The 25,094-nt window shown below is 33.4% G+C and overlaps 1 protein-coding gene across 1 annotated transcript; it reads left to right on the forward strand.

The window, feature by feature from the left end:
• Positions 1–2,248: 2,248 nt before the first annotated feature.
• On the forward strand, positions 2,249–21,381 carry LOC134709824 (uncharacterized). Its single transcript, XM_063569960.1, has 12 exons — positions 2,249–3,139; positions 3,765–3,852; positions 5,005–5,177; positions 5,771–5,869; positions 6,680–6,752; positions 8,233–8,289; positions 9,339–9,446; positions 9,969–10,427; positions 10,886–11,115; positions 17,073–17,162; positions 17,577–17,728; positions 18,373–21,381. The coding sequence occupies exons 1-12, from the start codon at positions 2,249–2,251 to the stop codon at positions 18,572–18,574; spliced, it is 2,622 nt and encodes an 873-aa protein (XP_063426030.1). The 3' UTR covers positions 18,575–21,381.
• Positions 21,382–25,094: the final 3,713 nt, after the last annotated feature.

A 25,094-nucleotide genomic window follows, 5' to 3' on the forward strand; every position in this document is an offset into this window, starting at 1 on the left:
ACTTGAAGTAACAGCTTCAATCCAGTAAGTATATCTAGCATATTTACCTTTCTCATTAGAGAAGAAGGCTTTAAATAAGATGCAGTAAATATATCTACATTCAGCTTTACCAAACGACCATTTAATCAAATAGGAAAACTTTTGTTTAATAAGATAGTGTGGAAGTGTAGTGTAAAGAGTAGAAAAATCAAAACTATTAACAGAATCAAAAGGGCCATCAAAAGCCCGTAATTTATCTAAAACATCCAAAGAAAATTATACACTCCAAACATGGTTTATACCACTATGTTCATATATTTTATTACAATAGTTTATGATAAGCTTTTAATAGTAGATAATGAACTAGTTAAGAGCACTGACAGATTAGTTGTAGAACACTTACTAGAGGCCGAGATGAAACGATATTTAAATGTTTTTTTGTGTAGTTTAGGTAGCCAATACATAGTAGGGACCTTCAAATGTTCAGAAGAAGCCTTAATTGATGTGGTTGTGATATGCTTGTTTACTATATGACTCTCTGTGGAGCGGATAGACTTGAATGTAGATGAATTTTAGATTTCATTCTTAAGAACGTCCGTGTAGTATTTACGTCATACCACCACCACATTGTTGGCTGCTTTGTCGGCCGGTACAAACACAAACCGCTTTGAAAGTATTTGAAGTTTATATCTTATTTTGGAAATAGGTGTATCATGTACTCTTTTATTTACTTCTAAATAATTTTCAAAATGTGATATTCTCTTATCTACCACATATCAAGTCTCTTATAGAGCGTGGGAAAAAGAAGTTGTTGTATACATCCTTTGTTGCCCTGAATTATCTAATTTTGTGACCAACCCTTGTTCTGTTGTCACCAGGTATGTAGTAGATAGCTGGTTGTATCTCCACTAGTTATGGATCTTGTAGCAAAGGACAAGCTTCTGGTTCATTCGTCTTTGCTGTAGTATATTTCACTAGAGTTGGTCTAATAGTACAGTGATACAGCCTTGGGAAGTGTCGGTGTACTGGTCATAATCAAAACGTGCTGCTTTGCGCTGTACCCGTTAAAGGTCTTTAATCAGTATAGTTTTATGGGGTCCCACACTATGACAGCATAATCGGTCGATGGTCTTATCAGTGCACAATAGGCCCTGTTTTTGACAGATGGCTTACACCGGCCAAGGTCCCTGCGGAGAAAACCGAGATTCCTGGGTTCTTTTCAGGTGTTTTTGTTTATGTGTTTATTCGTTACAGGTCTTGATTATTTAATGGTAACTTCCAGGTTTATTCCACAACTTCTAGTTGGTTTCCGTACAAGGTGTAATGTGCTTGCAGGCGGTGGCGCTTGTAAGAGATCTTCATGACAGTGTACTTTTCTTGATGAAAACACATCTGCCACTTATGTTCCCATTCCTCCAGTGCTTTGAGGTCTCTCTGGTGAGTAACTTCGTCATCAGGATTTCTAATTTTCCTGTAGACCTGTAGTCTGCAAACAATCTTAAATCTGAAGATGTACAATCTTTCATGTCGTTGATATGTGTCAGGAATAATCCTATAACATATGACTTCGCATTCTTATTCAATTTTTAACGTTTTTATACTGATATTTTACTGATATTTTTTTTTTTTTTTTTTTTGAATGGCACATTGATAGTAAAAAAAAATATATCAGAACAGTAAATAGAAATAGTAAATAATGCCCCCGAGGTCATATGTTATAGGACTAGGTTTTTCTCCAACTCGCTGCTTACGACATCTTCCATGTAAAAACTGTGTGCTTGTCTAGACTCCTTCTGGAGTTTTGCTTTCAGAGTCATGGTGCAGAAAATGAAAGAACTACACATTTTGCTATTGTTTCAAGATAAATTTTGGTCATTACTATATATGAATATTTACATTGATGTATTGGTATGTAGTGATATTTCATTAAGAACCGAAAATGAAAGTACATTATCTCCCTTTTTACGACTTCCGCTAAAGTTTCGTTTCCAAGAGTCCGAACAAGATATTCGAAAGTGGACGTTGTGTGTATTTATAGATACATTTAGGCAATGTTTTCTCTATATACAAACTATTTATGAAAATATAGAGTGTAAACAGTCAGTCCAAAACGAAATTACAGATTTTATCGCGATTGAAAGTAAAGACTAAAGACAGTAAAGTGAAAGTGAAAGTTGCATTTATGGAAGTTCCATTTGCAGGTGAAAATTTTTGAAAAGTCACGACGTGGCGTACTAGATATTTTCAGAGATTAACATTTTCTTTTTTCATGGATCAACCAAGTGGACAAAGAGCGTATGAGCACCAAGATGGTGGTTCTTGGAGAGGACGTGGCGACAGAAATCAGAGAGGTGGAGGTAGAGGAAGAGGATATGATGGAGGTGGTAGTAGAGGATATGATAGAGGTGGTAACAGACCATACAACAGAGGTAATAATAGATCAGGTAATCAATGGAATAACAGAGACAATTACAGACAGGACAACAGACAGTATAGCCAAGAAGAGAGACCACAAAGTGGTGGATTTGGTAAACCCTCTTACCACAAGGGACCAAATGTACAACACCAGGAAGATGTGGCACAAGGTCAAAACAATTACAATGATAGGGCAAGACCTGAAGACAAGAATCATGAAGATCATGTGAGAGATACTAGCCCAGACAGACAAGACAGATCACGGCCGACAAACAAAAATGATGAGGATCATACCAGGGATCCAAGTCCAGATAGAAGTCTCACTGAACACTGCATACAGGAGAATCAAGGTGCGTCTTCTGATGCTTCAACCCAAAACCAGTCACAGCAAGTCCAAAATAGTGGGGCATCAGGTTCCCAACAAGGGCAAGGACAAGTTTTCTACAATCAAAACCAACATGGACAAAATAGACATCAACATAACAACAGAGGTAGAGGTCAACAACATAATGACTCACAGGGTCAGGATAGAGATCACCAGAATCAGTGGCATAACAGAAACCAGGATGGCTATCACAATCAAGACAGAAGCCAAGAGCATCAGAGGTATGATAATAGAAGAGATGGATATGATAGAGGTCAATACCAAGGCCATTCTGATAACAACAATAGTTACCAGCAAGGTCAGAGATACAATAGAGGTGGCTATCAACAGAATAATGACAGGAGACAACAAGGATCATGGGTAATATTTTGTTTCATAAAAAATGATATTCTTATGATTCCATTCCCTCACTTCAAATGCTCATTATCTCATATTCTCATATCATTCTATTTCCTGCACTCTGCACATGTCAGACAATGTTTTATTTTTTAGTTGTTGGAGATTTTACACACCATGTAATGCTGTCCTTAAAGATTTAGATAATTACAAGGTCATAATTTTTACAATTATAAACTCATGATTTTAGCTAGGGAGATGTGGTATGACTTATGATGAGAACTTATCCAGAAAAAGACAAAATGACCTAGGATGTAAACAATTGCTGTATGTCACCATGCAGGGTTGAAAAGTTTCCCTAAAATTACTGACTGTGTAATCATTTGTGATATACAGTCACCTACAATGTGTTTCCGTAGAGTTTTATCTATGATATCATTAAAGGTACAGGTTCAGAAGATTTTAACATCATTTGCTATAAATTGTCTTGAAATATAAATGTTATTTGTACTTGGCTCAAAACAGGATAGAAATGCATGACAAAACCTTGCTTTAAATGTAGTTGTGAATAAAGTGAACAGAATTATTTTTAGTATTTTAATTGTCATATTATAACATAATCATATTTTAAATTTCACAATTGTTATAGGGAGAAAAGTCAGACATCCAGCTATCTAAGGCATTGTCATTCATACTGAGACATGGAGCAGAAAGACAAGGGTATAAAATGATGCCAGGTAAGTTTATGTTTACCTTGTGATCAAAACTTAATTACATATTTGAAATGCAAATATAGTGTAACCTGTGTTATCCGGCACACTGGGGGACCAGAAAAAATGTTGAATACAGCTTGGTGTTTGAATACTCAGGTTTTATTCTGCAAGGATAGGTATATTTTGGGACCATGGAAATGTGTTGGTTGAAGGAGGATATTGGAATATTCAGATGCAGTAGGTTACACTAGTCCATAAAATTAAGTTTTTACTGTTATGGTTATTAAAAATATATTAGATTTGAATTTTGAATAAATTGTTTTAGATCTAAAAATATGTATATTATTGTCATACACAAAATATACCTTTCTATCCTGAAAATCAGTTAAGTGAATACAACAGATTATTCCATATTTATAAACTTTTAGTAGGTTTTTCTATATGAATTTGATTTTGAATAAATAAGCATATTCACCTGCGGAAAAAAGATATTCACCGCGCAAAATGCCGCATGCTTTTTCGTGTACAATTTTGGTAAAAAAACGTTTGATTTACAATTGCTTTTGGTAAATATTTTCAATTACATTCATTTCTTTCGGAATATGGAATAAAACATTTACTGTCTTTTGTTTCTGTAAATATGTGGTTTTATTGATTTTTGAAAAACTGATATTCACTTCGGCCGTTGGCCGAAGTGAATATCAGTTTTTCAAAAGTCAATAAAACCACATATTTACCTCATCAAAAGACAGTACATTTTTTTTGTAATTGTATATTATCAAACAATTGGTGATTTACCTCTTCTTAGGTGGTATAAATTTATTTTCTCCTTATGGATATAAGAAAAGAATAACCTGGCAAAAGAGACAGAGATACCGGTATTGTCCCCCAACATAAAACACTGAGTAATATACAATACAGTCATTCCAATCTTATGTGATTGCCTGCCCAATTCTAACATATAAAATCTGTTAAATAACAATTTAATAATCTTATTTCCTTGAAGTGAGCCACTCTCTCATGAATTTTATTGGCAATGTATTCTGCCATGTGAAATATTACTGTAGCTTTTTAAAACGCATTGATTCAATCCGAGAGGGTTTTGGTGTTTGACACCACTAAAAATTAAAGAAAATGCTGCACTTGAAAATTATAGACATTTGATTTGTTTTCAAGGTGGGTTTCTATATGTTGACGAAATTCTTAAAAAGCAAAACAATCTACGGGATTATAACCTTGATGATGTGAAAAGAATTGTTGAAACAAATGACAAAAAGAGATTTCACATGGAGCCAGATAAAGAAACAGGAAAAATGAAAATCCGAGCAAACCAAGGACACAGTATTGAAGTAAGTGATAAACAACTATGGACATTAAACCAAAGAAGGTCATACTGTGGATTCATTATTATTCGTTGGACACCAGTTTTTGTGGATTTCGTGGGCACAGTCAAACCACGAAATTAAATAATCAAAGAATGATAATTTTTCTATAGGTTTGTATGCAGACTTCTGCAAAACCACAAAATTAGATATCAACGAATATGCAAGTTTTTCTTAATCCACGAAAATTGGTACCCATGAAAATAAATGAATCCACAGTACTATTGAATTAAGTGAAAATAAACTAACATGTCTTGAAATTTTAATGGTAAAATCAAAAAGAGTTTGTAACCAGTAACTGCTTAAATGCTACGATTACTCAAAAACACTGATAACTACAAATTTCCCCAAACTAAAATGGTGGCACCCCTGAAAACATTATTTTTCAATGACATCACATAACAATATTTTGATAATTTTTTCTTGTACCTTCTATTGTAGCTGTTTAAATTGTCCTTTTACAAACCATAACAGGGTTGATTTGAGTATCCTGACAAATCTTACATAGACCTTTTTGGCAATTATTTAAGTTTAACAATGAATATTTGTATTTTTTTCAGGTGCAGGATCTTGAATTGAAACCACTATTATCTGCTAAAGACATTTCTATGGTTATCCATGGAACTTATTATAATTCTTGGGAGAAGATAAAAAACACAGTTAGTAGTTTATTTAATTATTGTGTCTTTGCTTCCAATTTTTTTTTATGTTTTTAGTATAACAGAAAATTAATGGTCTAACACCATCTGACCTAAATACAGATGCAAATACCTCTTCAACTTTCCCCTCTGTTTTTGCAGCATCAGTCCAACACAAGTGAAATTATTTGACTGAAATGACAATTTAGAATGTCTTCATTTCTAATAACCAGTACTCAACAATTTTGTTTTCTTATTTCAAAGTTTTGAGTTTTGCCATTGGTTCTTGTACTGTAGCATATGTAGTTACCATCATTTTATATGATGTACATGTCAATTAAGGAATAACACGACTGTATTTAAAGAGCTGCAACCATCAATCAGGGTTTTGATGGTTTCAAATATCCATTTCCTGGCTCAGCTGTGCGTCACCTGTAAAACTGCATTTGTAACCGTTAAATCCAAAATTGATGGCAATCTAATTAAAATTAAATCTCTCACTCGCTCATTTTTTAATGCTTGGTTGCTGCTTGGGACGTGACGTGAACTTGAATGGCATGTTGTTAGATCTCCCACACAGCAACCAAGCATTAAAAAATGAGCGAGTGAGATATAGAATTTTCATAAGATTGAATTGATGGTTGCAATTCTTCAAATTCAGTACTGCATGTTATTCCTAATGCAGTACTTTTAAAATGTTAAAAATTAAACATTTCATATAACATATGACAGACAGTATTTTTATTTGTAATTTCAATTGCAATTTTCATACATGTATCATACAATCATACACACTGAACAAATAAATGACAGTTGATTTATCTTTTTTAGGGGTTAAGTAGAATGAATAGAAACCATATCCACTTTGCTGCAGGAGAACCAGGAGAAAATGGAGTCATCAGTGGTAAGTCTTTGCTGAGGGGATTGAGGAAAGGGGCCGACAGTGCTAGCCCTCCCCCTTTTGTTTACTTTTTTTTATAAATTATTAAGGAAATCACTAAATTATGACTGAAGCAGCCCCCTTCTTTTTGAAAAAAAAAGTTGTTGATTTTTTAGGGAATCACTGAAGCGTCCACTGAAGTTATTCCATGGCCTAAATTTGACAAATGTATACTATTTCCTATTAAAATAATACTATCATACATATTCTAGAATGGGGGATTGTTTTGTTGCTATCTTAATCTATGCTTCTTTCCCAAATCTGAGAGCTAGCTGATTAAAAAAAAAAGTTGTACAATAAGAACTACCAATTATTCTTGAAAATACATTATAAGATATTAAACATCCTTATCAGCAGGTTAAAAATCAGTCACTAAGCAAGGTGTATATGGGCAACATCAAACTCAATAATTTCTCCTTTCCTGTCATAGATCTCCATTGGACACAATAAGCAAATACTGATTAAACACAACAAAAAAAAAATGAAAATTCAGTATTAAATATAAAAATTGATGAGCATTTCAGATAACAAACATTCGTAAATATAACTCAACATGCAGACATCTTATACGTTCAGGTATTTTACATCCAATCTTTTATGGTAATAAGCACAAAAATTTCAGTATTCACCTCAAAAGCTTACAAAACCTTTGAACAGGCTTATTAAGAAGGTATACTGTTGTCAGGTCACTAAAGATTGCATATTTTGGTTTTAATATTGCATCAGAACTGAACACATTTATTTAAAAAACAGTTGTTGGTATGACACGGTTTATGTTCTTATCATATATTTTATGAAAGTATGATACTAAACCTCTAACGGGAGGGATTGTGCCTGCTATTCATATGATGAAGACATAATCTTTCAATCAGTTTACCGGTAATTGAGATCTGGAGCTGGCATGTCAGTTAACTGCTAGTAGTCTGTTGTTATTTATGTATTATTGTCATTTTATTTATTTTCTTTTATTACATCTTCTGACATCAGACTTGGACTTCTCTTGAACTGAATTTTACTGTGTGTATTGTTGTGCGTTTACTTTCTACATTGGCAAGAGGTATAAGGGGAGGGTTGAGATCTCATAAACATGTTTAACCCTGCTGCAATTTTGCATCAGTTCCAAGTCAGGAGCCTCTGGCCTTTGTTAGTCTTGTATGATTTTTATGTTAGTTTCTTGTGTATAATTCGGAGTTAATGACGTCCATTATCTCTGTTCTAGTATGCATATTTTTTAAGGGGTCAGCTGAAGGACGCCTACAGGTTCTGGAGTTTCTCACTACATTGAAGACCCATTAGTGGCCTTCGGCTGTTGTCTGCTCTATGGTTGGGTTGTTGTCGGTTGATACATTCCCCATTTCCTTTCTCAAATTTCATCGGTATCAGAAAACTGATTATAGTTTTAGGTTAATTTATTTTAACACACTATTCGTATATTTTTTTGCAGGGATGAGACAATCCTGTGAAGTTATGATATTTATTAACCTTGAGGCAGCTCTAAAAGGTAAGAGATCATCCAGAACCCCTACCAAACTCTCAAACGTTTCTGGAAAATGTGGATCCATTAAAAAAATCGTTGGATATCAATTGTTGTGGATTTCGTTGCCACAGGTGAACCATGAATTTAAATTAAATTCAAGGAACTACAAATTTTCTAAAGGAATGTATACAGACTTTGCCTAAATCATGAAATTTGGTATTCCCTTATATGCAAGTTTTCCTCACACCACGGAAATTGGTACCCACGTAAAATAAATGAATCCACAGTATATATATGAATTCTTTTTGATGTTTTTATTAAATAAAATTTGTATCATGATATATTCAATTAGATGTAGGCATGGTGGTATAGAAAAAATAATGGCTATTTTAACATGTTCTCCTGATATGCTTGTAATGTTTGCCACTGGATGTTAAACATACGTCTATCAACATCATCATAAGATTGAAGTCAAATATAAGTTCTTTAATCTTTAGGCATAATTTGCATGTGTCAACTTTTCAAACCTGAAATGGGGTTAAGATTTAATTTAAAGACGATGATTTCACATAATTGTGTTTAGTTTTAAAATCATAATCAATGAGATGTTTGAGGCATACAAATCATTAAAATTTTTTTGTCTTTCCTGTGCAAAAAGTCTGAAAGGTGAGTCATAGGTACTGCTCTTTGGCAGCAACGACATCAACAATTGTTAAGTTCTCTGCTAGAGTCAGTTTGATAAGTAATATTGGTGATTGATCAATGATATTTTCTATAATGTTGCAGTACTGTTAATTTATCAACCACTTTTAGGCCCTGCTCCTAGAACATGATCAAGAGACTTGAAATTAATAAGCAATGTTGTTGTCAATCCAATTATCGTTTCTGAATTTTTTACAGATTTCGTCAACAGTTTATTATTGAAAGATAAGTTTGCAAAATTTACCATTGATGTTACATTGACCATGGAAATACATGTACAAATTTAATTCTCTGTCCTTTATATATTGTTCACCTATATTTTAATTTTTAACATTGATTTTAAGTTTTCTTTGAATAATTTATTTATTTAGATGGATTCAAGTTTTTCCGGTCAGCCAATAATGTGATACTTTGTGCTGGAAATGACGATGGAGTTATTCCCCCTAAATACTTTGTAGAAGCAGTACAGAGGAACCCAAGTAAGTTTGATTATGAATATAATTTGAATACAAACTGATGTCTTTTTCAATAGTTATAGAAGATTTTTTAAAAAAAATACTGGGTAGTTTGTGAAAACTTATTTTGGACAAGTTTACAGCAATACAAAAATTATCGCCTCTCACCTTACAAATGTCTCATTACAATAATAAAATGTATAGTAATTTTTCGTAGCTCTTTCGTAATAGCCTTGAAATGGAATTTACTGTAAATTTCAGAAATAATTACATGCATATATTATTGTGATCTTGTCATGTAAAGACTTAAATGTGGTTTTAGTTTATGCTATTGAAATATCCTGTTTAATGCATAAAAAAAGTTCAAATGCTAGTTTAAATTATTGGGTTTATAACCCTGTAGCAATATTTGTGCAATAATAAAAACATTGCAATAATTTTTGAATTTACAAAAGATAAAATTAAATTGAATTGGAAGTATACTTAAGTTACATACTACAAAGGTAAAAGTCAGTGACTCAAATCTTTGTATCTTTTTTCTACCAGGACAAAGATTAGATTTTGATCAGAATGTTAAAGTAGTAAGGGTACCTATTGGTGGTGCAAACTTGGTACAGGATGGAAAAGGAAAGAAGAAGAAAAATAAGAAAAACAAGGGAGATAGAGAGAAAGAAGAAGGAACAGAAACACAGAAAAAGAAAGATAAGACAGAAATAGACGAGACTGCGGTGGAAGATACAGCACAGATGTTTGATGAAAAGATGGAAGTGGATTCACCAAGTGGATCTAAGGCTGTGGATGTGCCAAAGAAGTCTGAGGCTCGGAATGTTAAAGCAGCAAGTGGATCTGGAGCTCTGTCTAAACTTAAAGATGATTATCCTAACACACCTAATAGCTGGGAGGATGACGACAAGTTTGAAGATGCTGTACAGGATCAGGAACCAGAAGATAAATTTGAGGATGCTAAAGGAGGTCCAGATAGTTTAGATGTAAAGGTAGAATCATGTAAGTAAAATTGATTAAGTAAAAAATGTATATTTATTTGTTTGTATTTTGTATTGCTATATTTACAAGGAGACACATAGTAATTCTGATGGTATTTGTTGTAGCCTCAAAAATGACAACTTAAATCACAGTTATAATAGTTATTCCTTACATATAGTTACACAAATATGACGAACACTAAAAGTGTGCACATTTAGAGGTTGCCTATAGATGTAAAGCAAGAATTAACCATTTCTTAAAGAATAAATTATAAATTTACAGTTTTTTTATCAACTGTTTATAATTCCTGCAGAAATAACCTAGATCAAAATAAATACAAAATCCTATATTCTCCTACTTTTTTTAGAGCCCAATTGTTTTTATTTTGATCTCTCACCATTTTTGTTTTATTTCTGCAAGAGGTTCCAACTAAAATTGAAAAATAATTGAAATAACATTTTTTATTTAATTTTAAACAGATGAGGAAACAATTACAATAGATGAACAAGATAACAGTGTCAGTGCTGTAGACTATCTGATGGAGAAAGATGTTGTGGCTGTTCACATTGAAGTGTCAGAAGATGGCTTACGGAGAATAGCTTGTGTTACTGAAGATAAATCTTTTATCTTTGATGTCGAAAACAATCCTGACTTAATGACATTAGGCAAAGTAGCAGAGTTTTTCAATTTGACAAAGGAACCAACCAAAGTGAGGATATATAATATCATTTCTGTTTTCTGTTTGTATTATAAGATGTAATTATTTTTTCTGGTTATAATTTTCTGACATGTAGAACAAAACAAACACAAAAATAGTTCAAATTATTTATAGAGAGTTCTGACTTTAAATTTCTTAGAACTCAGTGTGACTTTTAAGGTTTTGTTCATCAACACATATTTTAGGATAAAGACAAAATGGAGGTCCCGGGTTTGAGTCCCATTGGAGAAAAGGCAATTATTTAACGAAATTCATGCTCTCCTGTTACAGAGGTAACAGTTTTGCTAGATGTTTAATCAAGTGTTATTATACTTTTTATTATTACTTGATGATTCAATGTTGGATGTAACACATCTGAATGGCTGAAAGTGTTTTTCAGCTCATAGACATAATTTTGTCATTTGACCTTGATGTCTTGAACATTTTTTTTCTGATTTACTCCTTAAAAATGAAACTAAGATATAAATTGTAAGGACTGGCTGTAAATTATAATAATTTTTCTGTTTATTTGAAATAACATTAAAAATGTGGAGCACACTTTTTTAGCTCACCTGGCACCTGGTCCGTCGTCGTCCTTCGTTGTCTGTCGTCGTCGTTGTTAACATTTTACATTTTGAACTTCTTCTAGAGAACCACTGAATGGAATGAAACCAAACATGGCATGAATGTTCCTTATGAGGTGCTGACCAAGTGTTGTTACTTTGTAGCCGATCTATTATTTAAAATGGCCGCCAGCGGGGGACTTAGTTTAACATAGGACCTTATGGGAAATGCATACAAATGACTTCTTTTAGAGAACCACTGAATGGAATGAAACCAAACATGGCATGATTGTTCCTTAAGAGGTGCTGACCAAGTGTTGTTACTTTGTAGCCGGTCCATCATTCAAAATGGCCGCCAGCAGGGGACTTATTTAACATAGGACCCTATGAGAAATGCATACAAATGACTTCTTTTAGAGAACCACTGAATGGAATGAAATCAAACATCGCATGATTGTTCCTAATGAGGTGCTGACCAAGTGTTGTTACTTTGTAGCCGATCCATCATTCAAACTGGCTGCTAGCGGGGGACTTAGTTTAACAAAGGACCCTATGGGAAATGCATAAAAATGACTTCTTTTAGAGAACCACTGAATGGAATGAAACCAAACATGGCATGAATGTTCTTTATGAGGTGCTGACCAAGTGTTGTTACTTTGTAGCCGATCCATCATTCAAAATTGCCTTCAGCGGGGACTTAGTTTAACATAGGATCCTATGGGAAATGCATTCAAATGACTTCTTTTAGAGAACCACTGAATGGAATCAAACCAAACATGGCAAGAATGTTCCTTATGAAGTGCTGACCAATTGTTGTTACTTTGTAGCCGATCCATCATTCAAAATGGCCGCCAGCAGGGGACTTAGTTTAACAAAGGACCCTATGGGAAATGCAGACATATGACTTCTTTTAGAGAACCACTGAATGGAATGGCCCCAAACATGGCATGAATGTTTTTTATGAGGTGCTGACCAAGTGTTGTTACTTTGTAGCCGATCCATCATTCAAAATGGCCGCCAGCGGGGGACTTAGTTTAACATAGGATCCTATGGGAAATGCATATAAATGACTTCTTTTAGAGAACCACTTAATGGAATGAAACTAAACATGGCATGAATGTTCCTTATGAGGTGCTGACCAAGTGTTGTTACTTTGTAGCCGATCCATCATTCAAAATGGCCGCCAGCAGGGGACTTAGTTTAACAAAGGACCCTACGGGAAATGCATACAAATGACTTCTTTTAGAGAACCACTGAATGGAATGTAACCAATCATGGCATGAATGTTCCTTATGAGGTGGTGACCAAGTGTTGTTACTTTGTAGCCTATCCATCATTCAAGATGGCCGCCAGCGGGGGACTTAGTTTAACATAGGACCCTATGGGAAATGCATACAAATGACTTCTTTTAGAGAACCACTGAATGGAATGAAACCAAACATGGCATGATTGTTCCTTAAGAGGTGCTGACCAAGTGTTGTTACTTTGTAGCTGATCCATCATTCAGGATGGACGCCAGTGGGGGACTTAGTTTAACATAGGATGTTATGGGAAATGCATACAAATGACTTCTTTTAGAGAACCACTGAATGGAATGAAATCAAACATAGCATAAATGTTCCTTTCTTAATGAGGTGCTGGCCAAGTGTTGTTACTTTATAGCCAAATTTTTTCTTTTTTCTTACGATTTCAAAAACCCTGGTAGAATCAGGTTAGCGATACAGGCTCTTGAGAGCCTCTATTTTGTTCAGTGTTGCACCACATTTTTAGCTCACCTGGCCCGAAGGGCCAAGTGAGCTTTTCTCACCACTTGGCGTCCGTCGTCCGTCGTCGTCGTCGTCCGTCGTCGTCCGTCGTCGTCGTTAACAATTTACATTTTGAACTTCTTCTAGAGAACCACTGAATGGAATGGAACCAAACATGGCATGAATGTTCCTTATGAGGTGCTGACCAAGTGTTGTTACTTTGTAGCCGATCCATCATCCAAGATGGCCGCCAGCGGGGGACTTAGTTTAACATAGGACACTATGGGAAATGCATACAAATGACTTCTTTTAGAGAACCATTGAATGGAATGAAACCAAACATGGCATGAATGTTCCTTATGAGGTGCTGACCAAGTGTTGTTACTTTGTTGCCGATCCATCATCCAAGATGGCCGCCAGCCGGGGACTTAGTTTAACATAGGACCCTATGGGAAATGCATACAAATGACTTCTTTTAGAGAACCACTGAATGGAATAAAACCAAACATAGCATGAATTATCCTAATGGGGTGCTGACCAAGTGTTGTTACTTTGTAGCCGATCCATCATCCAAGATGGCCGCCAGCGGGGGACTTAGTTTAACATAGGACCCTATGGGAAATGCATACAAATGACTTCTTCTAGAGAACCACTAAATGGAATGAAACCAAACATAGCATGAATATTCATTCCTTATGGAGTGCTGACCAAGTGTTGTTACTTTGTAGCCGATCCATTATCCAAGATGGCCACCAGCGGGGACTTAGTTTAACATAGCACCCTATTGGAAATGCATACAAATGACTTCTTTTAGTGAACCACTGAATGGAATGAAACCAAACATGGCATGAATGTTCCTTATGTGGTGCTGACCAAGTGTTGTTACTTTGTAGCCGATCCATCATCAAAGATGGCCGCCAGCAGGGGACTTAGTTTAACACAGGACCCTATGGGAAATGCATACAAATGACTTCTTTTAGAGAACCACTGAATGGAATAAAACCAAACATAGCATGAATGTTCCTTATGGGGTGCTGACCAAGTGTTGTTACTTTGTAGCCGATCCATCATCCAAGATGGCCGCCAGCGGGGGACTTAGTTTAACATAGGACCCTATGGGAAATGCATACAAATGACTTCTTTTAGAGAACCACTGAATGGAATGAAACCAAACATGGCATGAATGTTCCTTATGAGGTGCTGACCAAGTGTTGTTACTTTGTTGCTGATCCATCATCCAAGATAGCCGCCAGCCGGGGACTTAGTTTAACATCGGACCCTATGGGAAATGCATACAAATGACTTCTTTTAGAGAACCACTGAATGGAATAAAACCAAACATAGCATGAATGTTCCTTATGGGATGCTGACCAAGTGTTGTTACTTTTTAGCCGATCCATCATCCAAGATGGCCGCCAGCAGGGGACTTAGTTTAACATAGGACCCTATGGGAAATGCATACAAATGACTTCTTCTAGAGAACCACTAAATGGAATGAAACCAAACATAGCATGAATGTTCCTTATGGAGTGCTGACCAAGTGTTGTTACTTTGTAGCTGATCCATTATCCAAGAAGGCAGCCAGCGGGGGACTTAGTTTAACATAGGACCCTATTGGAAATGCATACAAATCACTTCTTCTAGTGAACCACTGAATGGAATGAAACCAAACATGGCATGAATGTTCCTTATGTGGTGCTGACCAAGTGTTGTTACTTTGTAGCTGATCCATCATCCAAGATGGCAGCCAGCGTGGGACTTAGTTTAACATAGGACCCTATGGGAAATGCATACAAATGACTTCTTTTAGAGAACCACTGAATGGAATGAAATCAAACATGGCATGAATGTTCCTAATGTGGTGCTGACCAAGTGTTGTTACTTTGTAGCCGATCCATTATCCAAGATTGCCGCCAGCGGGGGACTTAGTTTAACATAGGACCCTATAAGGAAATGCATACAAATGACTTCTTTTAGAGAACCACTGAATGGAATAAAACCAAACATTGCATGAATGTTCCTTATGAGGTGCTGACCAAGTGTTGTTACTTTGTAGCTGATCCATCATCCAAGATGGCCGCCAGCAGGGAACTTAGTTTAACATAGGACCCTATGGGAAATGCATACAAATGACTTCTTTTAGAGAACCACTGAATGGAATAAAACCAAACATGGCATGAATGTTCCTTATGAGGTGCTGACCAAGTGTTGTTACTTTGTAGCCGATCCGTCATCCAAGATGGCCGCCAGTGGGGGACTTTTGAATGAAATTAAACATGTTCCTTTTCTTATAAATGAGGTTGTGTTGTCACTTTTAGCCAAATTTTATATTTTTTTATATGATTTCAAAAACCCAAGTAGAATCAGGTGAGCGATACAGGCTCTTGAGAGCCTCTAGTTGTCGAGCCTGCAACTTTTGTTGCAGAAAGCTTGACATAGGGATAGTGATCAGGCAGCAGCGGCTATGGCGGCTGCGGCGGCTACTGTGGCTGCGGCCGCAACGGCCGCGTTAGCTAACTTCTTAAAAGCTTTATATCTCAGAAGCTAGAAGGCCTGGATGCTTCATACTTTGTATATAGATGCCCCATGTTACGAAGTTGCCGTCAGTCACATGTCCAATGTCCTTGACCTCATTTTCATGGTTCAGTGACCACTTCAAAAGTTCAGATTTTTTGTAATGTTGAATTCTCTCTTATTATAAGTAATAGGATAACTATATTTAGTATGTGCGTACCTTGCAAGGTCCTCATGCCTGTCAGATAGTTTTCACTTGACCTTGACCTCATTTCATGGATCAGTGAACAAGGTTAAGTTTTGGTGGTCAAGTCCATATCTCAAATACTTTAAGCAATAGGGCTAGTATATTTGTTGTATGGAAGGACTGTAAGGTGTACATGTCCAACTGGCAGGTGTCATCTGACCTTGACCTCATTTTCATGGTTCAGTGGTTATAGTTAAGTTTTTGTGTTTTGGTCTGTTTTTCTTACACTTTATGCAATAGGTCTACTATATTTGTTGTATGGAATGATTGTAAGGTGTACATGTCTAGCGGGCAGATGTCACTTGACCTTGACCTCATTTTCATGGTTCAGTGGTTATAGTTAAGTTTTTGAGTTTTAGTCTTTTTATCTAATATTATATGCCAAAGGTCAACTATATTTGGTGTATGGAATTTTTTTTATGATCCATATGTCAGTCCTGCATGTTCTATTTGACCATGACCTTAATTTCACAGTTCATTGCACAGTGTTAAGTTTTTGTGTTTTAGTCTATTTTTCTTAAACTATATTTAATGCATGGTATTGTTAGCTGTACATGTCTCCCTGGCATGGTTCATCTGAACATGACCTCATTTTCATGGTTCATTAGTCTGTGTTTGGCTATCTAAGTTAATGACAAGTTTATGTGACAGTTGTAATAAAGCTTTATACTTAGGACTATCAACATAATATCAATGATTAGTAAAAAAGGCGAGACATTTCAATGTGTGCACTCTTGTTCTATGTTATTTCCAATAGTCAGAAAAAAAATTACAGTCGTTTCTTTAACAGCCTTACACTGTCCAAAGGAAGATACAGTTTAAACAACAAACAATCATATATAAGTACAGCATCACTACAAACTATAAATGGAATTTACATTTAATGAATATATTTTTCAGGTATTTCATGGATTGGATTCTAAGACATGTGCTGTGTTTTTTTACAAATATGACATCATACTGGATGGAACTAAAATATATGATCTCAAGGTTTGTCATCTATTTTCTTTGCTTGTAATCATATTTTTATTTCTTGAATACTTCAGTGAAATTGTTCAGAATGCCACAAGAAATGAAGCTTCAAGGTCTACTTTACTGATGGATAAAATTGTTATAACTAATTCAAATTATAATTAACTCATAAAACAAGCATTTGTGCTTACTTTGACATTCAATTATAAATAATTTAAGGGGATAATTTCATATATTTTTAATTCAAACTCAATTCAATTAATAGGTAAGACAAATTTCATTCCCATTTATTATAGGTTATAAATTGGCCGTCATTTGAAAATGTTTAATTTCTTTACTTACAACTTATAAAGTAGAAAATACATGTTGAAGAATTGATCATGCAAATAGACTTATAATAAATGATGACTTATATCTTGTAATATTTTGCAGATTGCCTATGATATGATAAAGGAAGGAGGTTTTGGTGATATGACTAAATTAAAGAAGACTGGTTTCAGTCCCGACTGTATCCCTGTTGACACTGATAATGTTACTGCTGTTTGTTTGACCTACTTAAAGGCTTATCAGTATTTCTCCTCAAAGTAAGTCTGTCCTTGTGTTCTGTTTCCTTTTAAATGTGATGAGTTTTATTTATCAGTCAAAATTGATTTTCATTTTATATTAGAGCTTAAAACAGGCTGTTATTTTTTTTAACCTCCATTGTTGAAGGCAGAAGCAGGTTTAGTTACTACTTGACTTCTGTCTGTCTGTCCATAAGAAAACTGCTATAAAAGGGAATGATTTAATATTTTATTTCCAGCTATATAATGCAAAGTTGTAGCAAGTAAGCATTTTTTATACATCAGCCATGTATCCACTTCCTGTTTTCCCATAGTTTAAAATTTAAAACAGTCATTGGACAAGGAAAATTTTCATCCAAGTTTTCTTTGCACCAATGAAAGGGAATACTCATTACCTATTGGTGGCTTTGGGCTGTTTTCTGCTCTTTGGTCAGGTTGTTCTCTTTGACGCATTGCATTTCTCTTTTTCCATTCTCAATCAATCAATCAATCAAAAGAGTATTGCCAGTCCTTGCCGCAATTTTGTATTTCAGGGTCCACTGAACATAGAAAATGATAGTGCAACTACGAGTGAGGCTTCAGTGTACTATGGACACATTCTTGTTAACATTTGCTCTAGTCTCCTTATATCCAAAAACCCTTAACCCTTAATTTCTTTTTTTCAGGGAAGTTAAAAGGGAATTGAATTACAAGAAAGATTTATTTAAAATGGTAAATGCTAATATTGAAAAAGAGGATGTGAAGAAGCTAAAAGATAGAAAGAAGAAAGAGTTAAAAGCTGCTCCTGCTAACCAAGGACAAACAAATAAACAACAGAGTTCTAACCAAGGACAAAAATCTAAGTCAAAGAAACAAAAAAAGAAATGATGATTACTAGAAAATCAAGGCAAACATACTAAGAAAACTTTAGAATTTATTACCTACTGTCAATTCAAAATATTACTGTGTACAAACTGTATATATATATCCTTAGGACTGTTTGTAAATGGATAAACATGTGAAATTAGTGCCAATGCTATTAATGTTACATACAGATATTGCAATTAGAAATTTGAAACTTGTAATACTGTGGATTCATTTATTTTCGTGGGTATTAATTTTCGTGGATATTTAATTTCGTGGTTTCTGCAAAGTCAGCTTTCTCGCTCTTAGAAAATTTGCAATTCGTTGAATATTTAAATTCGTGGTTCCCCTGTACCCATGAAATACACGAAAATTAGTATCCAACGAATATTAATGAATCCACAGTACATGAAAGATTTTTTTTCGCAATTGTAAAAAGATTACAAAATTTCTGAATTTACAATATGTATTGCAGTTTTCTAGAAGAGTATTAAAAAGGTTTTTTTTTTTAATACTGTGCTGTAACTAAAGTGCTTTTTACATAAAAATTCTCACTTTTTCATCCGTTTTAAACATAGTGCTTACATGCAAATTCACACAGCTTACATGATAGTTAAATGTTGCTGTAAATATATTTTACTTACATGAAATTCCATGCTGCTAGTATATTGAAAATGATCCATACTACTTCATACTGGAAGTTTGCAATTGATCTTCAGTCATATTAAATAATTACAAGGGAGATAATTCAAATATTTGCTTTTTTGGTACAATTAGTATAAATGTGTTAGGAAATACTTGAATTACAATTATTTTCAGATTAGAAGTATGCTGTTTGTAGATATTAAACCTTATATGCAATACTTACAATAATGGTTTCATACCTTAACTAGTGTTACTTTTCTTTTATTTATTGATGTTTTGGCTTTAATATGTATTAAACATTAATCAAACTTGCAGAAAAAAGGGCTAGTTTTAAAAATGTTTCTGTTAAATATATTTCATTGCCATTAAATTATTATAAATTGATATCTTTGAAATCCTACCATTGAATCATTAATTATTAAAAATGAATAAAAATACATGTAACCTGTATATAGCCAATTTTGTGATATCATGGTATGCATATCTTTCCTTAGTCTCAGTTTTTTTAAACCAATGTTCAAGATCATGTACATTTCAAAATATTTCAGTATCACATTTATTACAACTACAACTAGTAATTTCAATGGTGTTTAATATACTGTTGGATATGCTTTGAAGAAGGAGTATAAAGCTATATTTTGGATGGCTATAGTATATAAGTTTAATGCGAAGGAAAAATTGATTGAAAATCACAATGCTTATAAACTTGACTGGTAGTCTGTTAATTCAACTTCTAACTTATTTTTATAGAAAAATATAGATTTGGCAGCTCTTATGTATAACATAGCCAGCAATTGTGTATAAAGGAAGGCATATACATTTTTATTATTCATTTATAATTCATTTATAATTGCATTGATTTGGTACAAAACATAGAAATATTGTCATTTTGTATAATGCAGTCATGCAGATAGATTGATTAAAGTTTTCTTTGAGTATCTTTGTATGTGAGAGTGATTGTGAATTTTAAATGTTGATTTTTTTTTTGCACATATTAAAATCACAGAAAGAAGCAAAGTTACTGCCCTTGGATATGTTAATCTAAATGTTTGAATAAACCATAAATTAACAAAAATTGTATTCCCAGTAAAATGTAATTTTTGACATTACATTAGAGAGTTGAATTGTTTATAGCTATAATAAAGGGTTGTGTTAAATCCAAAACAATACTGTAAATTCATGAATTTTTGTGGGTATCAATTTTCCTGGAAATATGAAAAATTGTATTTTCATGGATATTTAATTTCATGGTTTTGCTTTAAAAAAAATCACTAGAGGGAACTAACCAGTTGTAAGATAAATAGTCGACACATTATTATTTTTGTAGAAAAAGTCAGGTCTTTTTAAAAGTAGTGCAACATCTAGAATTGTTGTGATATCATTTTTTTTTTAAATCATTGCAATATGTCTAATTTTCAATACCTATTCTGAAAAAAAAAATGTATTATTACAGCATAGCATGTTACGATCTTACAAACACATTGATATAAAATTATGTTCCAATAAATTCAATTTGTGACCATCAGTTAAGGGATTGATGACTGTAAATATTCAAAACTTCCTTTTGACTGAGTTTAATTTGTGACCACCAAACTAGAGACTGATGTATGTGAACAAACAATCATATTACTTCCTCAATGTTAAGATATATTTTTTGTTTAAACTTCTGTGCAGAAGGAGATATTAAAATCGTTAAGATAATGACATGTGTGTGTCTTTGGCTGCATTCGCACTGAGGCTTAAACAGTTTTTCAAACATTAAGTAAAATATTTCAACTTGTAAATTTTTATAACTGTAAAATCAATTTAAAATTTAGAATTGAGCTCATTTTAAACAATACTTTTTATTTTTGTCTTGCCTGTCTGGAAGCATTCTTAAGGATGCTGTTTTTTATGTTGAAGGCACAAACAAATAAAGTTTTTGAAAAAGACCAAACATAAATTGTATATAAAATGTTTGTAATTATAAAGATGTAAACATTGAAAATTGTGTACAGATAACATGTTACACATGAGAAAAGTAACTGCAGCCTAAGTTTAAATTAATTAATGTTTGGCATTTTAAATGCTTTGTTATAAAACATAGAATTACATTTGTAGTTTTGTGATTTGATGTGTTTTTAAACATGTCTAAATCATTGTTAGTTATAAGAAAGTTGTCTTTGATGATTATTTGTGTATTAAAATATGAGGTTTTATAGCTTAATAAAAATTTCCAAAAATGAAACAAGTTATAGTTTGGACTAATTTCTAGATGTCAGTGATTGTAATTTTAAACACTGAATTAAGGTAGCACAATACAAAGATTTTTTTACTTCCAATCACTAACCTTTGAAATGCTGTAACTTTCTTATGAATGCATAGAAAATAATAAAAGAGGAATATATATATAGATAACAGATTAATCTTTTAAATTAATGCAATATTTTTATTATGCAATCATTATGTAATCAATTATTATATAATTAGTGGCAAAATCTGGCTAAGTTCACTTGAATGAATTTAGCTCTGTCATCTCTTTTACTATACAGAAAATTTCAACGAAATCTTAATCAACACATCATGGGCTTCAAAAGGGTGTCTCAGATTGTCTCTATGGGATTCCATTCACTCATAAATCTCTTATTAGTGTAAACATCCTAACCACATAAAAGAAGATAATGTTTAATTAGGTGTAAAATTTGTTCTATACATTCTATTGAAAATCTGAGACACCCTTTTGTAGATAATGGCCATAGGTACAACATATAATAAAATCAACCCTCTAGGGACACCTATGCAGAAGCTAATTTCAATTGAAAGTGGAAATTTGATGAAAAATATTTTAGACACAGTTAACATTATAATTCGTTACATAATTGTTGCATAATACTAACATTGCATTAGTTTGAAAGAGTAATCTGTTAGCTATCCAAAACTACCACTTTTATAAATTTTCAAGCATTATTAAGAAAGTTACAGCATTTTAAAACTTGGGAGTTGGAGTTATAAAATCTTTGTATTGTGCTACCTTAAATAACAACTGAGGATGAAACACACTTACTCCTTCAAATCCCTTGGCTACTCTTGTATCACAAGTGAAATGGTGCCTTTGTGGCTGAGTGGTCTTTGTTTTCAAACTACTGTATCACTAGCCAATCAGTACTTAGAGATTGTGATTTCGAATCCACATGTCACCATGTGGCAAGGGTACTCAACTTAAATCTTAAGTGACTAAGATTGTCATATTTCCTACCAGAGGACTTCTTCAGAACATTTTTGGGTACATATGGCAAGCAAAGACTTTGCTGTGTTCAGTATAAATATCAGAACCAAAACAAGTGTCAGCTGGTTAATACAGATTATAAATATTGATCTTGGCAAGATGAGGTTGATGATATATAAATAAGAAGGTATTGTATAATTGCAAAGGAGACAACTATCCACAAGAGCCAGAATGACTTTAATAATTAAATCAACTATAGGTAAATGTAAGACCTTCAACAATGAGCAAAACCCATACCATACAGTCAGCTATAACAGCCCCATCATGAGAAAATGTAAAAACATTCAAACTAGAAACGTAGTGGCTTCATTTCTGATGAAACATAACACAAATAAAACAGACAGCAACCACTAAAGTATATGCTTCTGACATGGGACAGACACCGAATCTTTTATTATTCGAAAGTCACAGTCCGTTGTAGAGGAAATATTTGTCTGGCATACAAATTTAAAAAGCCCGATATATTTCACGAGTTTCTTTTTGTAGAGGTTATCAAAGTCATCACTTCAATAATTTTTGAAAACATTTCATAAATTATCAACAGTTATACATAAAAAATTGCTACTGCATCCTTAAGCTTCCAGTGGATCCCTTATCAATTAGATGGAGAAAAACCTTCCTGGGTAGTCTAGTTAGTTTAAAAAACTTGTAGAATATTTTTTCATTTTGTGGACTCATTAATTTTTGTTTGTACCAATACTCATGGATCGAAGAAAAAATGCCTTTTTGTTGATTGTTAATTTTCATGGTTTTTCCAAATTACGCATGTGTACAATTCTATATTGATTCATTGTTGATCATTTAAATTTGTGGTTTACCTTTACCCTTGAAATTTTGTATCCCATGAATTATCACAACTTCGCGGAATGATGGCAAAAGAAAAGGGGGAAACATGCTCCTGCATCTTTAGTCAAAACAGTCCAAACTTTCTCTCTGCGTTGAAGAACCATATATGGTCTTTGGCTGTTTTCTGCTCATTGTTAGGTTATTTTCTCTTTATATACCATAGTTGCATTTGGCAAAACTTTTAGGAATTTTTGGTCCTCATTGCTCTTCAACTTTGTTCTTTTAATATTTGTTTTTTTAAACATTTTTTTTTCAAGCATCACTGATGAGTCTTTTGTAGACGATAAGGGTCTCTGGATCAATTACAATATTTCAATCCTGGTACCCATGATGAGTTTATTTGACACATTCCCCATTTCCATTCTCAATTTCATTTGAATCATTTATTTTGTCTTGTTCCTGTTTTGAAAATGACTTTGCAAGAGAATTTAAACAAAATCGACATAATAATTTATTAAAAAAACTACTTTATAAATCATGGCACAAGAATATATTGAACAAAGTTATCACAGATATTCATCATATCAACTATCAATTTTTGTATACTTTATTTTATTACAATTGGCCACAGCTAGTTGGAATTTCTAACCTTCAAAATCAATAACAAGAATATACAAAAGTTACAATAGATTGATTTTTAACTGGCATTATTTGATTAAGAGTGATGTCCCTTTGCCAAGCTGTTAAAAGGTCAAAGGGCATGAATTCCTTCATAAATCAACCCACATCATTTATTCCTTTTGTTAAACTGGTGACTTCTATTATAATTTGAATATAAGGCTTATTGTTTGTTTTGTTAAACTGATGACCTCTGTTATAATATGGATATAAGGTCTTATTGGTTAATTCTGCTATATTACACTACAACTTTGGTAAAATTTTCCTTCTTACCTTTCGTTGTGAGAGTTGACCACCAGTGAACAAAAATTCCAGATTTTTACCAGTGCTCATCCTAATGTAAGACTGAAATGGCCATTTCTCATCTTTTTTTTTGTTAAGCCACAGAAATGTTATATAGTATTTTATTTCATATTGGTTGAGAATAAGATTCTCTTATTGGATAAAAAGGAGTCACATGACATTCATTATTCTTCAGTAATAAATTCCTTCAGTCATTAACAGAAAAAAACGGACCAGAAATGTGGTCGTTAACATCCTTTTACATGATAATGACCGGTGGGGCGTGATTTCCATCTGATAATGACCGTTGGGGCGTGATTTATTTGTTAATGACTGGTGGGACATGATTTCTCTGTTTAGAGAGATGTACCTTTTATAAAACATGTTCCTGTTTTTAATATTATATGTAAGTTGTTGAATTGTTTATTTTATGTTCATTAATTATAAAATTAAAGATAACTTGATTAAGTATTTATATACTGAAAAGTTGCACTCAAATGACTGGCAGTACCACTACGACTGGTCTTCACTCTTTGCCATAGAAATCGTACAACTACTCGAGTTTGATGTAGCCGCATTTGAATTTATGAGAATTTTCCAAAACATGGTTTCTCAATGAAATAAACATAATAGTTCTTGAAAAACTGGTCATTATCGTGATACATGGACTGCCCGTAGAACAGTGGTATTGACTGCGAGAGCGATAATCATTAGACCTCTCCTTCAGCTCAGTCATTATCACTAGATCTTAGTCAATACCACTGTCCTGTGGGCAGTCCATATATCACGATAATGACCATTTTTTCAAGAACTATTATATAAATATTGTATTGGCAAATTAGAGCTTCCAAATTCTCAAAAATAAGCAAGTAGATTATTAATTTGAGT

This window comes from Mytilus trossulus, chromosome 3, assembly GCF_036588685.1.
Source record: "Mytilus trossulus isolate FHL-02 chromosome 3, PNRI_Mtr1.1.1.hap1, whole genome shotgun sequence".
Taxonomy (NCBI): Eukaryota; Metazoa; Mollusca; class Bivalvia; order Mytilida; family Mytilidae; genus Mytilus; species Mytilus trossulus.

Coding starts and splice junctions, on each gene's coding strand:
- LOC134709824 (XM_063569960.1), top strand. CDS start 2,249: ATGGATCAACCAAGTGGACAAAGAGCGTATGAGCACCAAGATGGTGGT. Junction 9,447..9,968: donor AGCAGTACAGAGGAACCCAA/GTAAGTTTGATT, acceptor TTTTTCTACCAG/GACAAAGATTAGATTTTGAT. Junction 17,163..17,576: donor CTAAAATATATGATCTCAAG/GTTTGTCATCTA, acceptor AATATTTTGCAG/ATTGCCTATGATATGATAAA.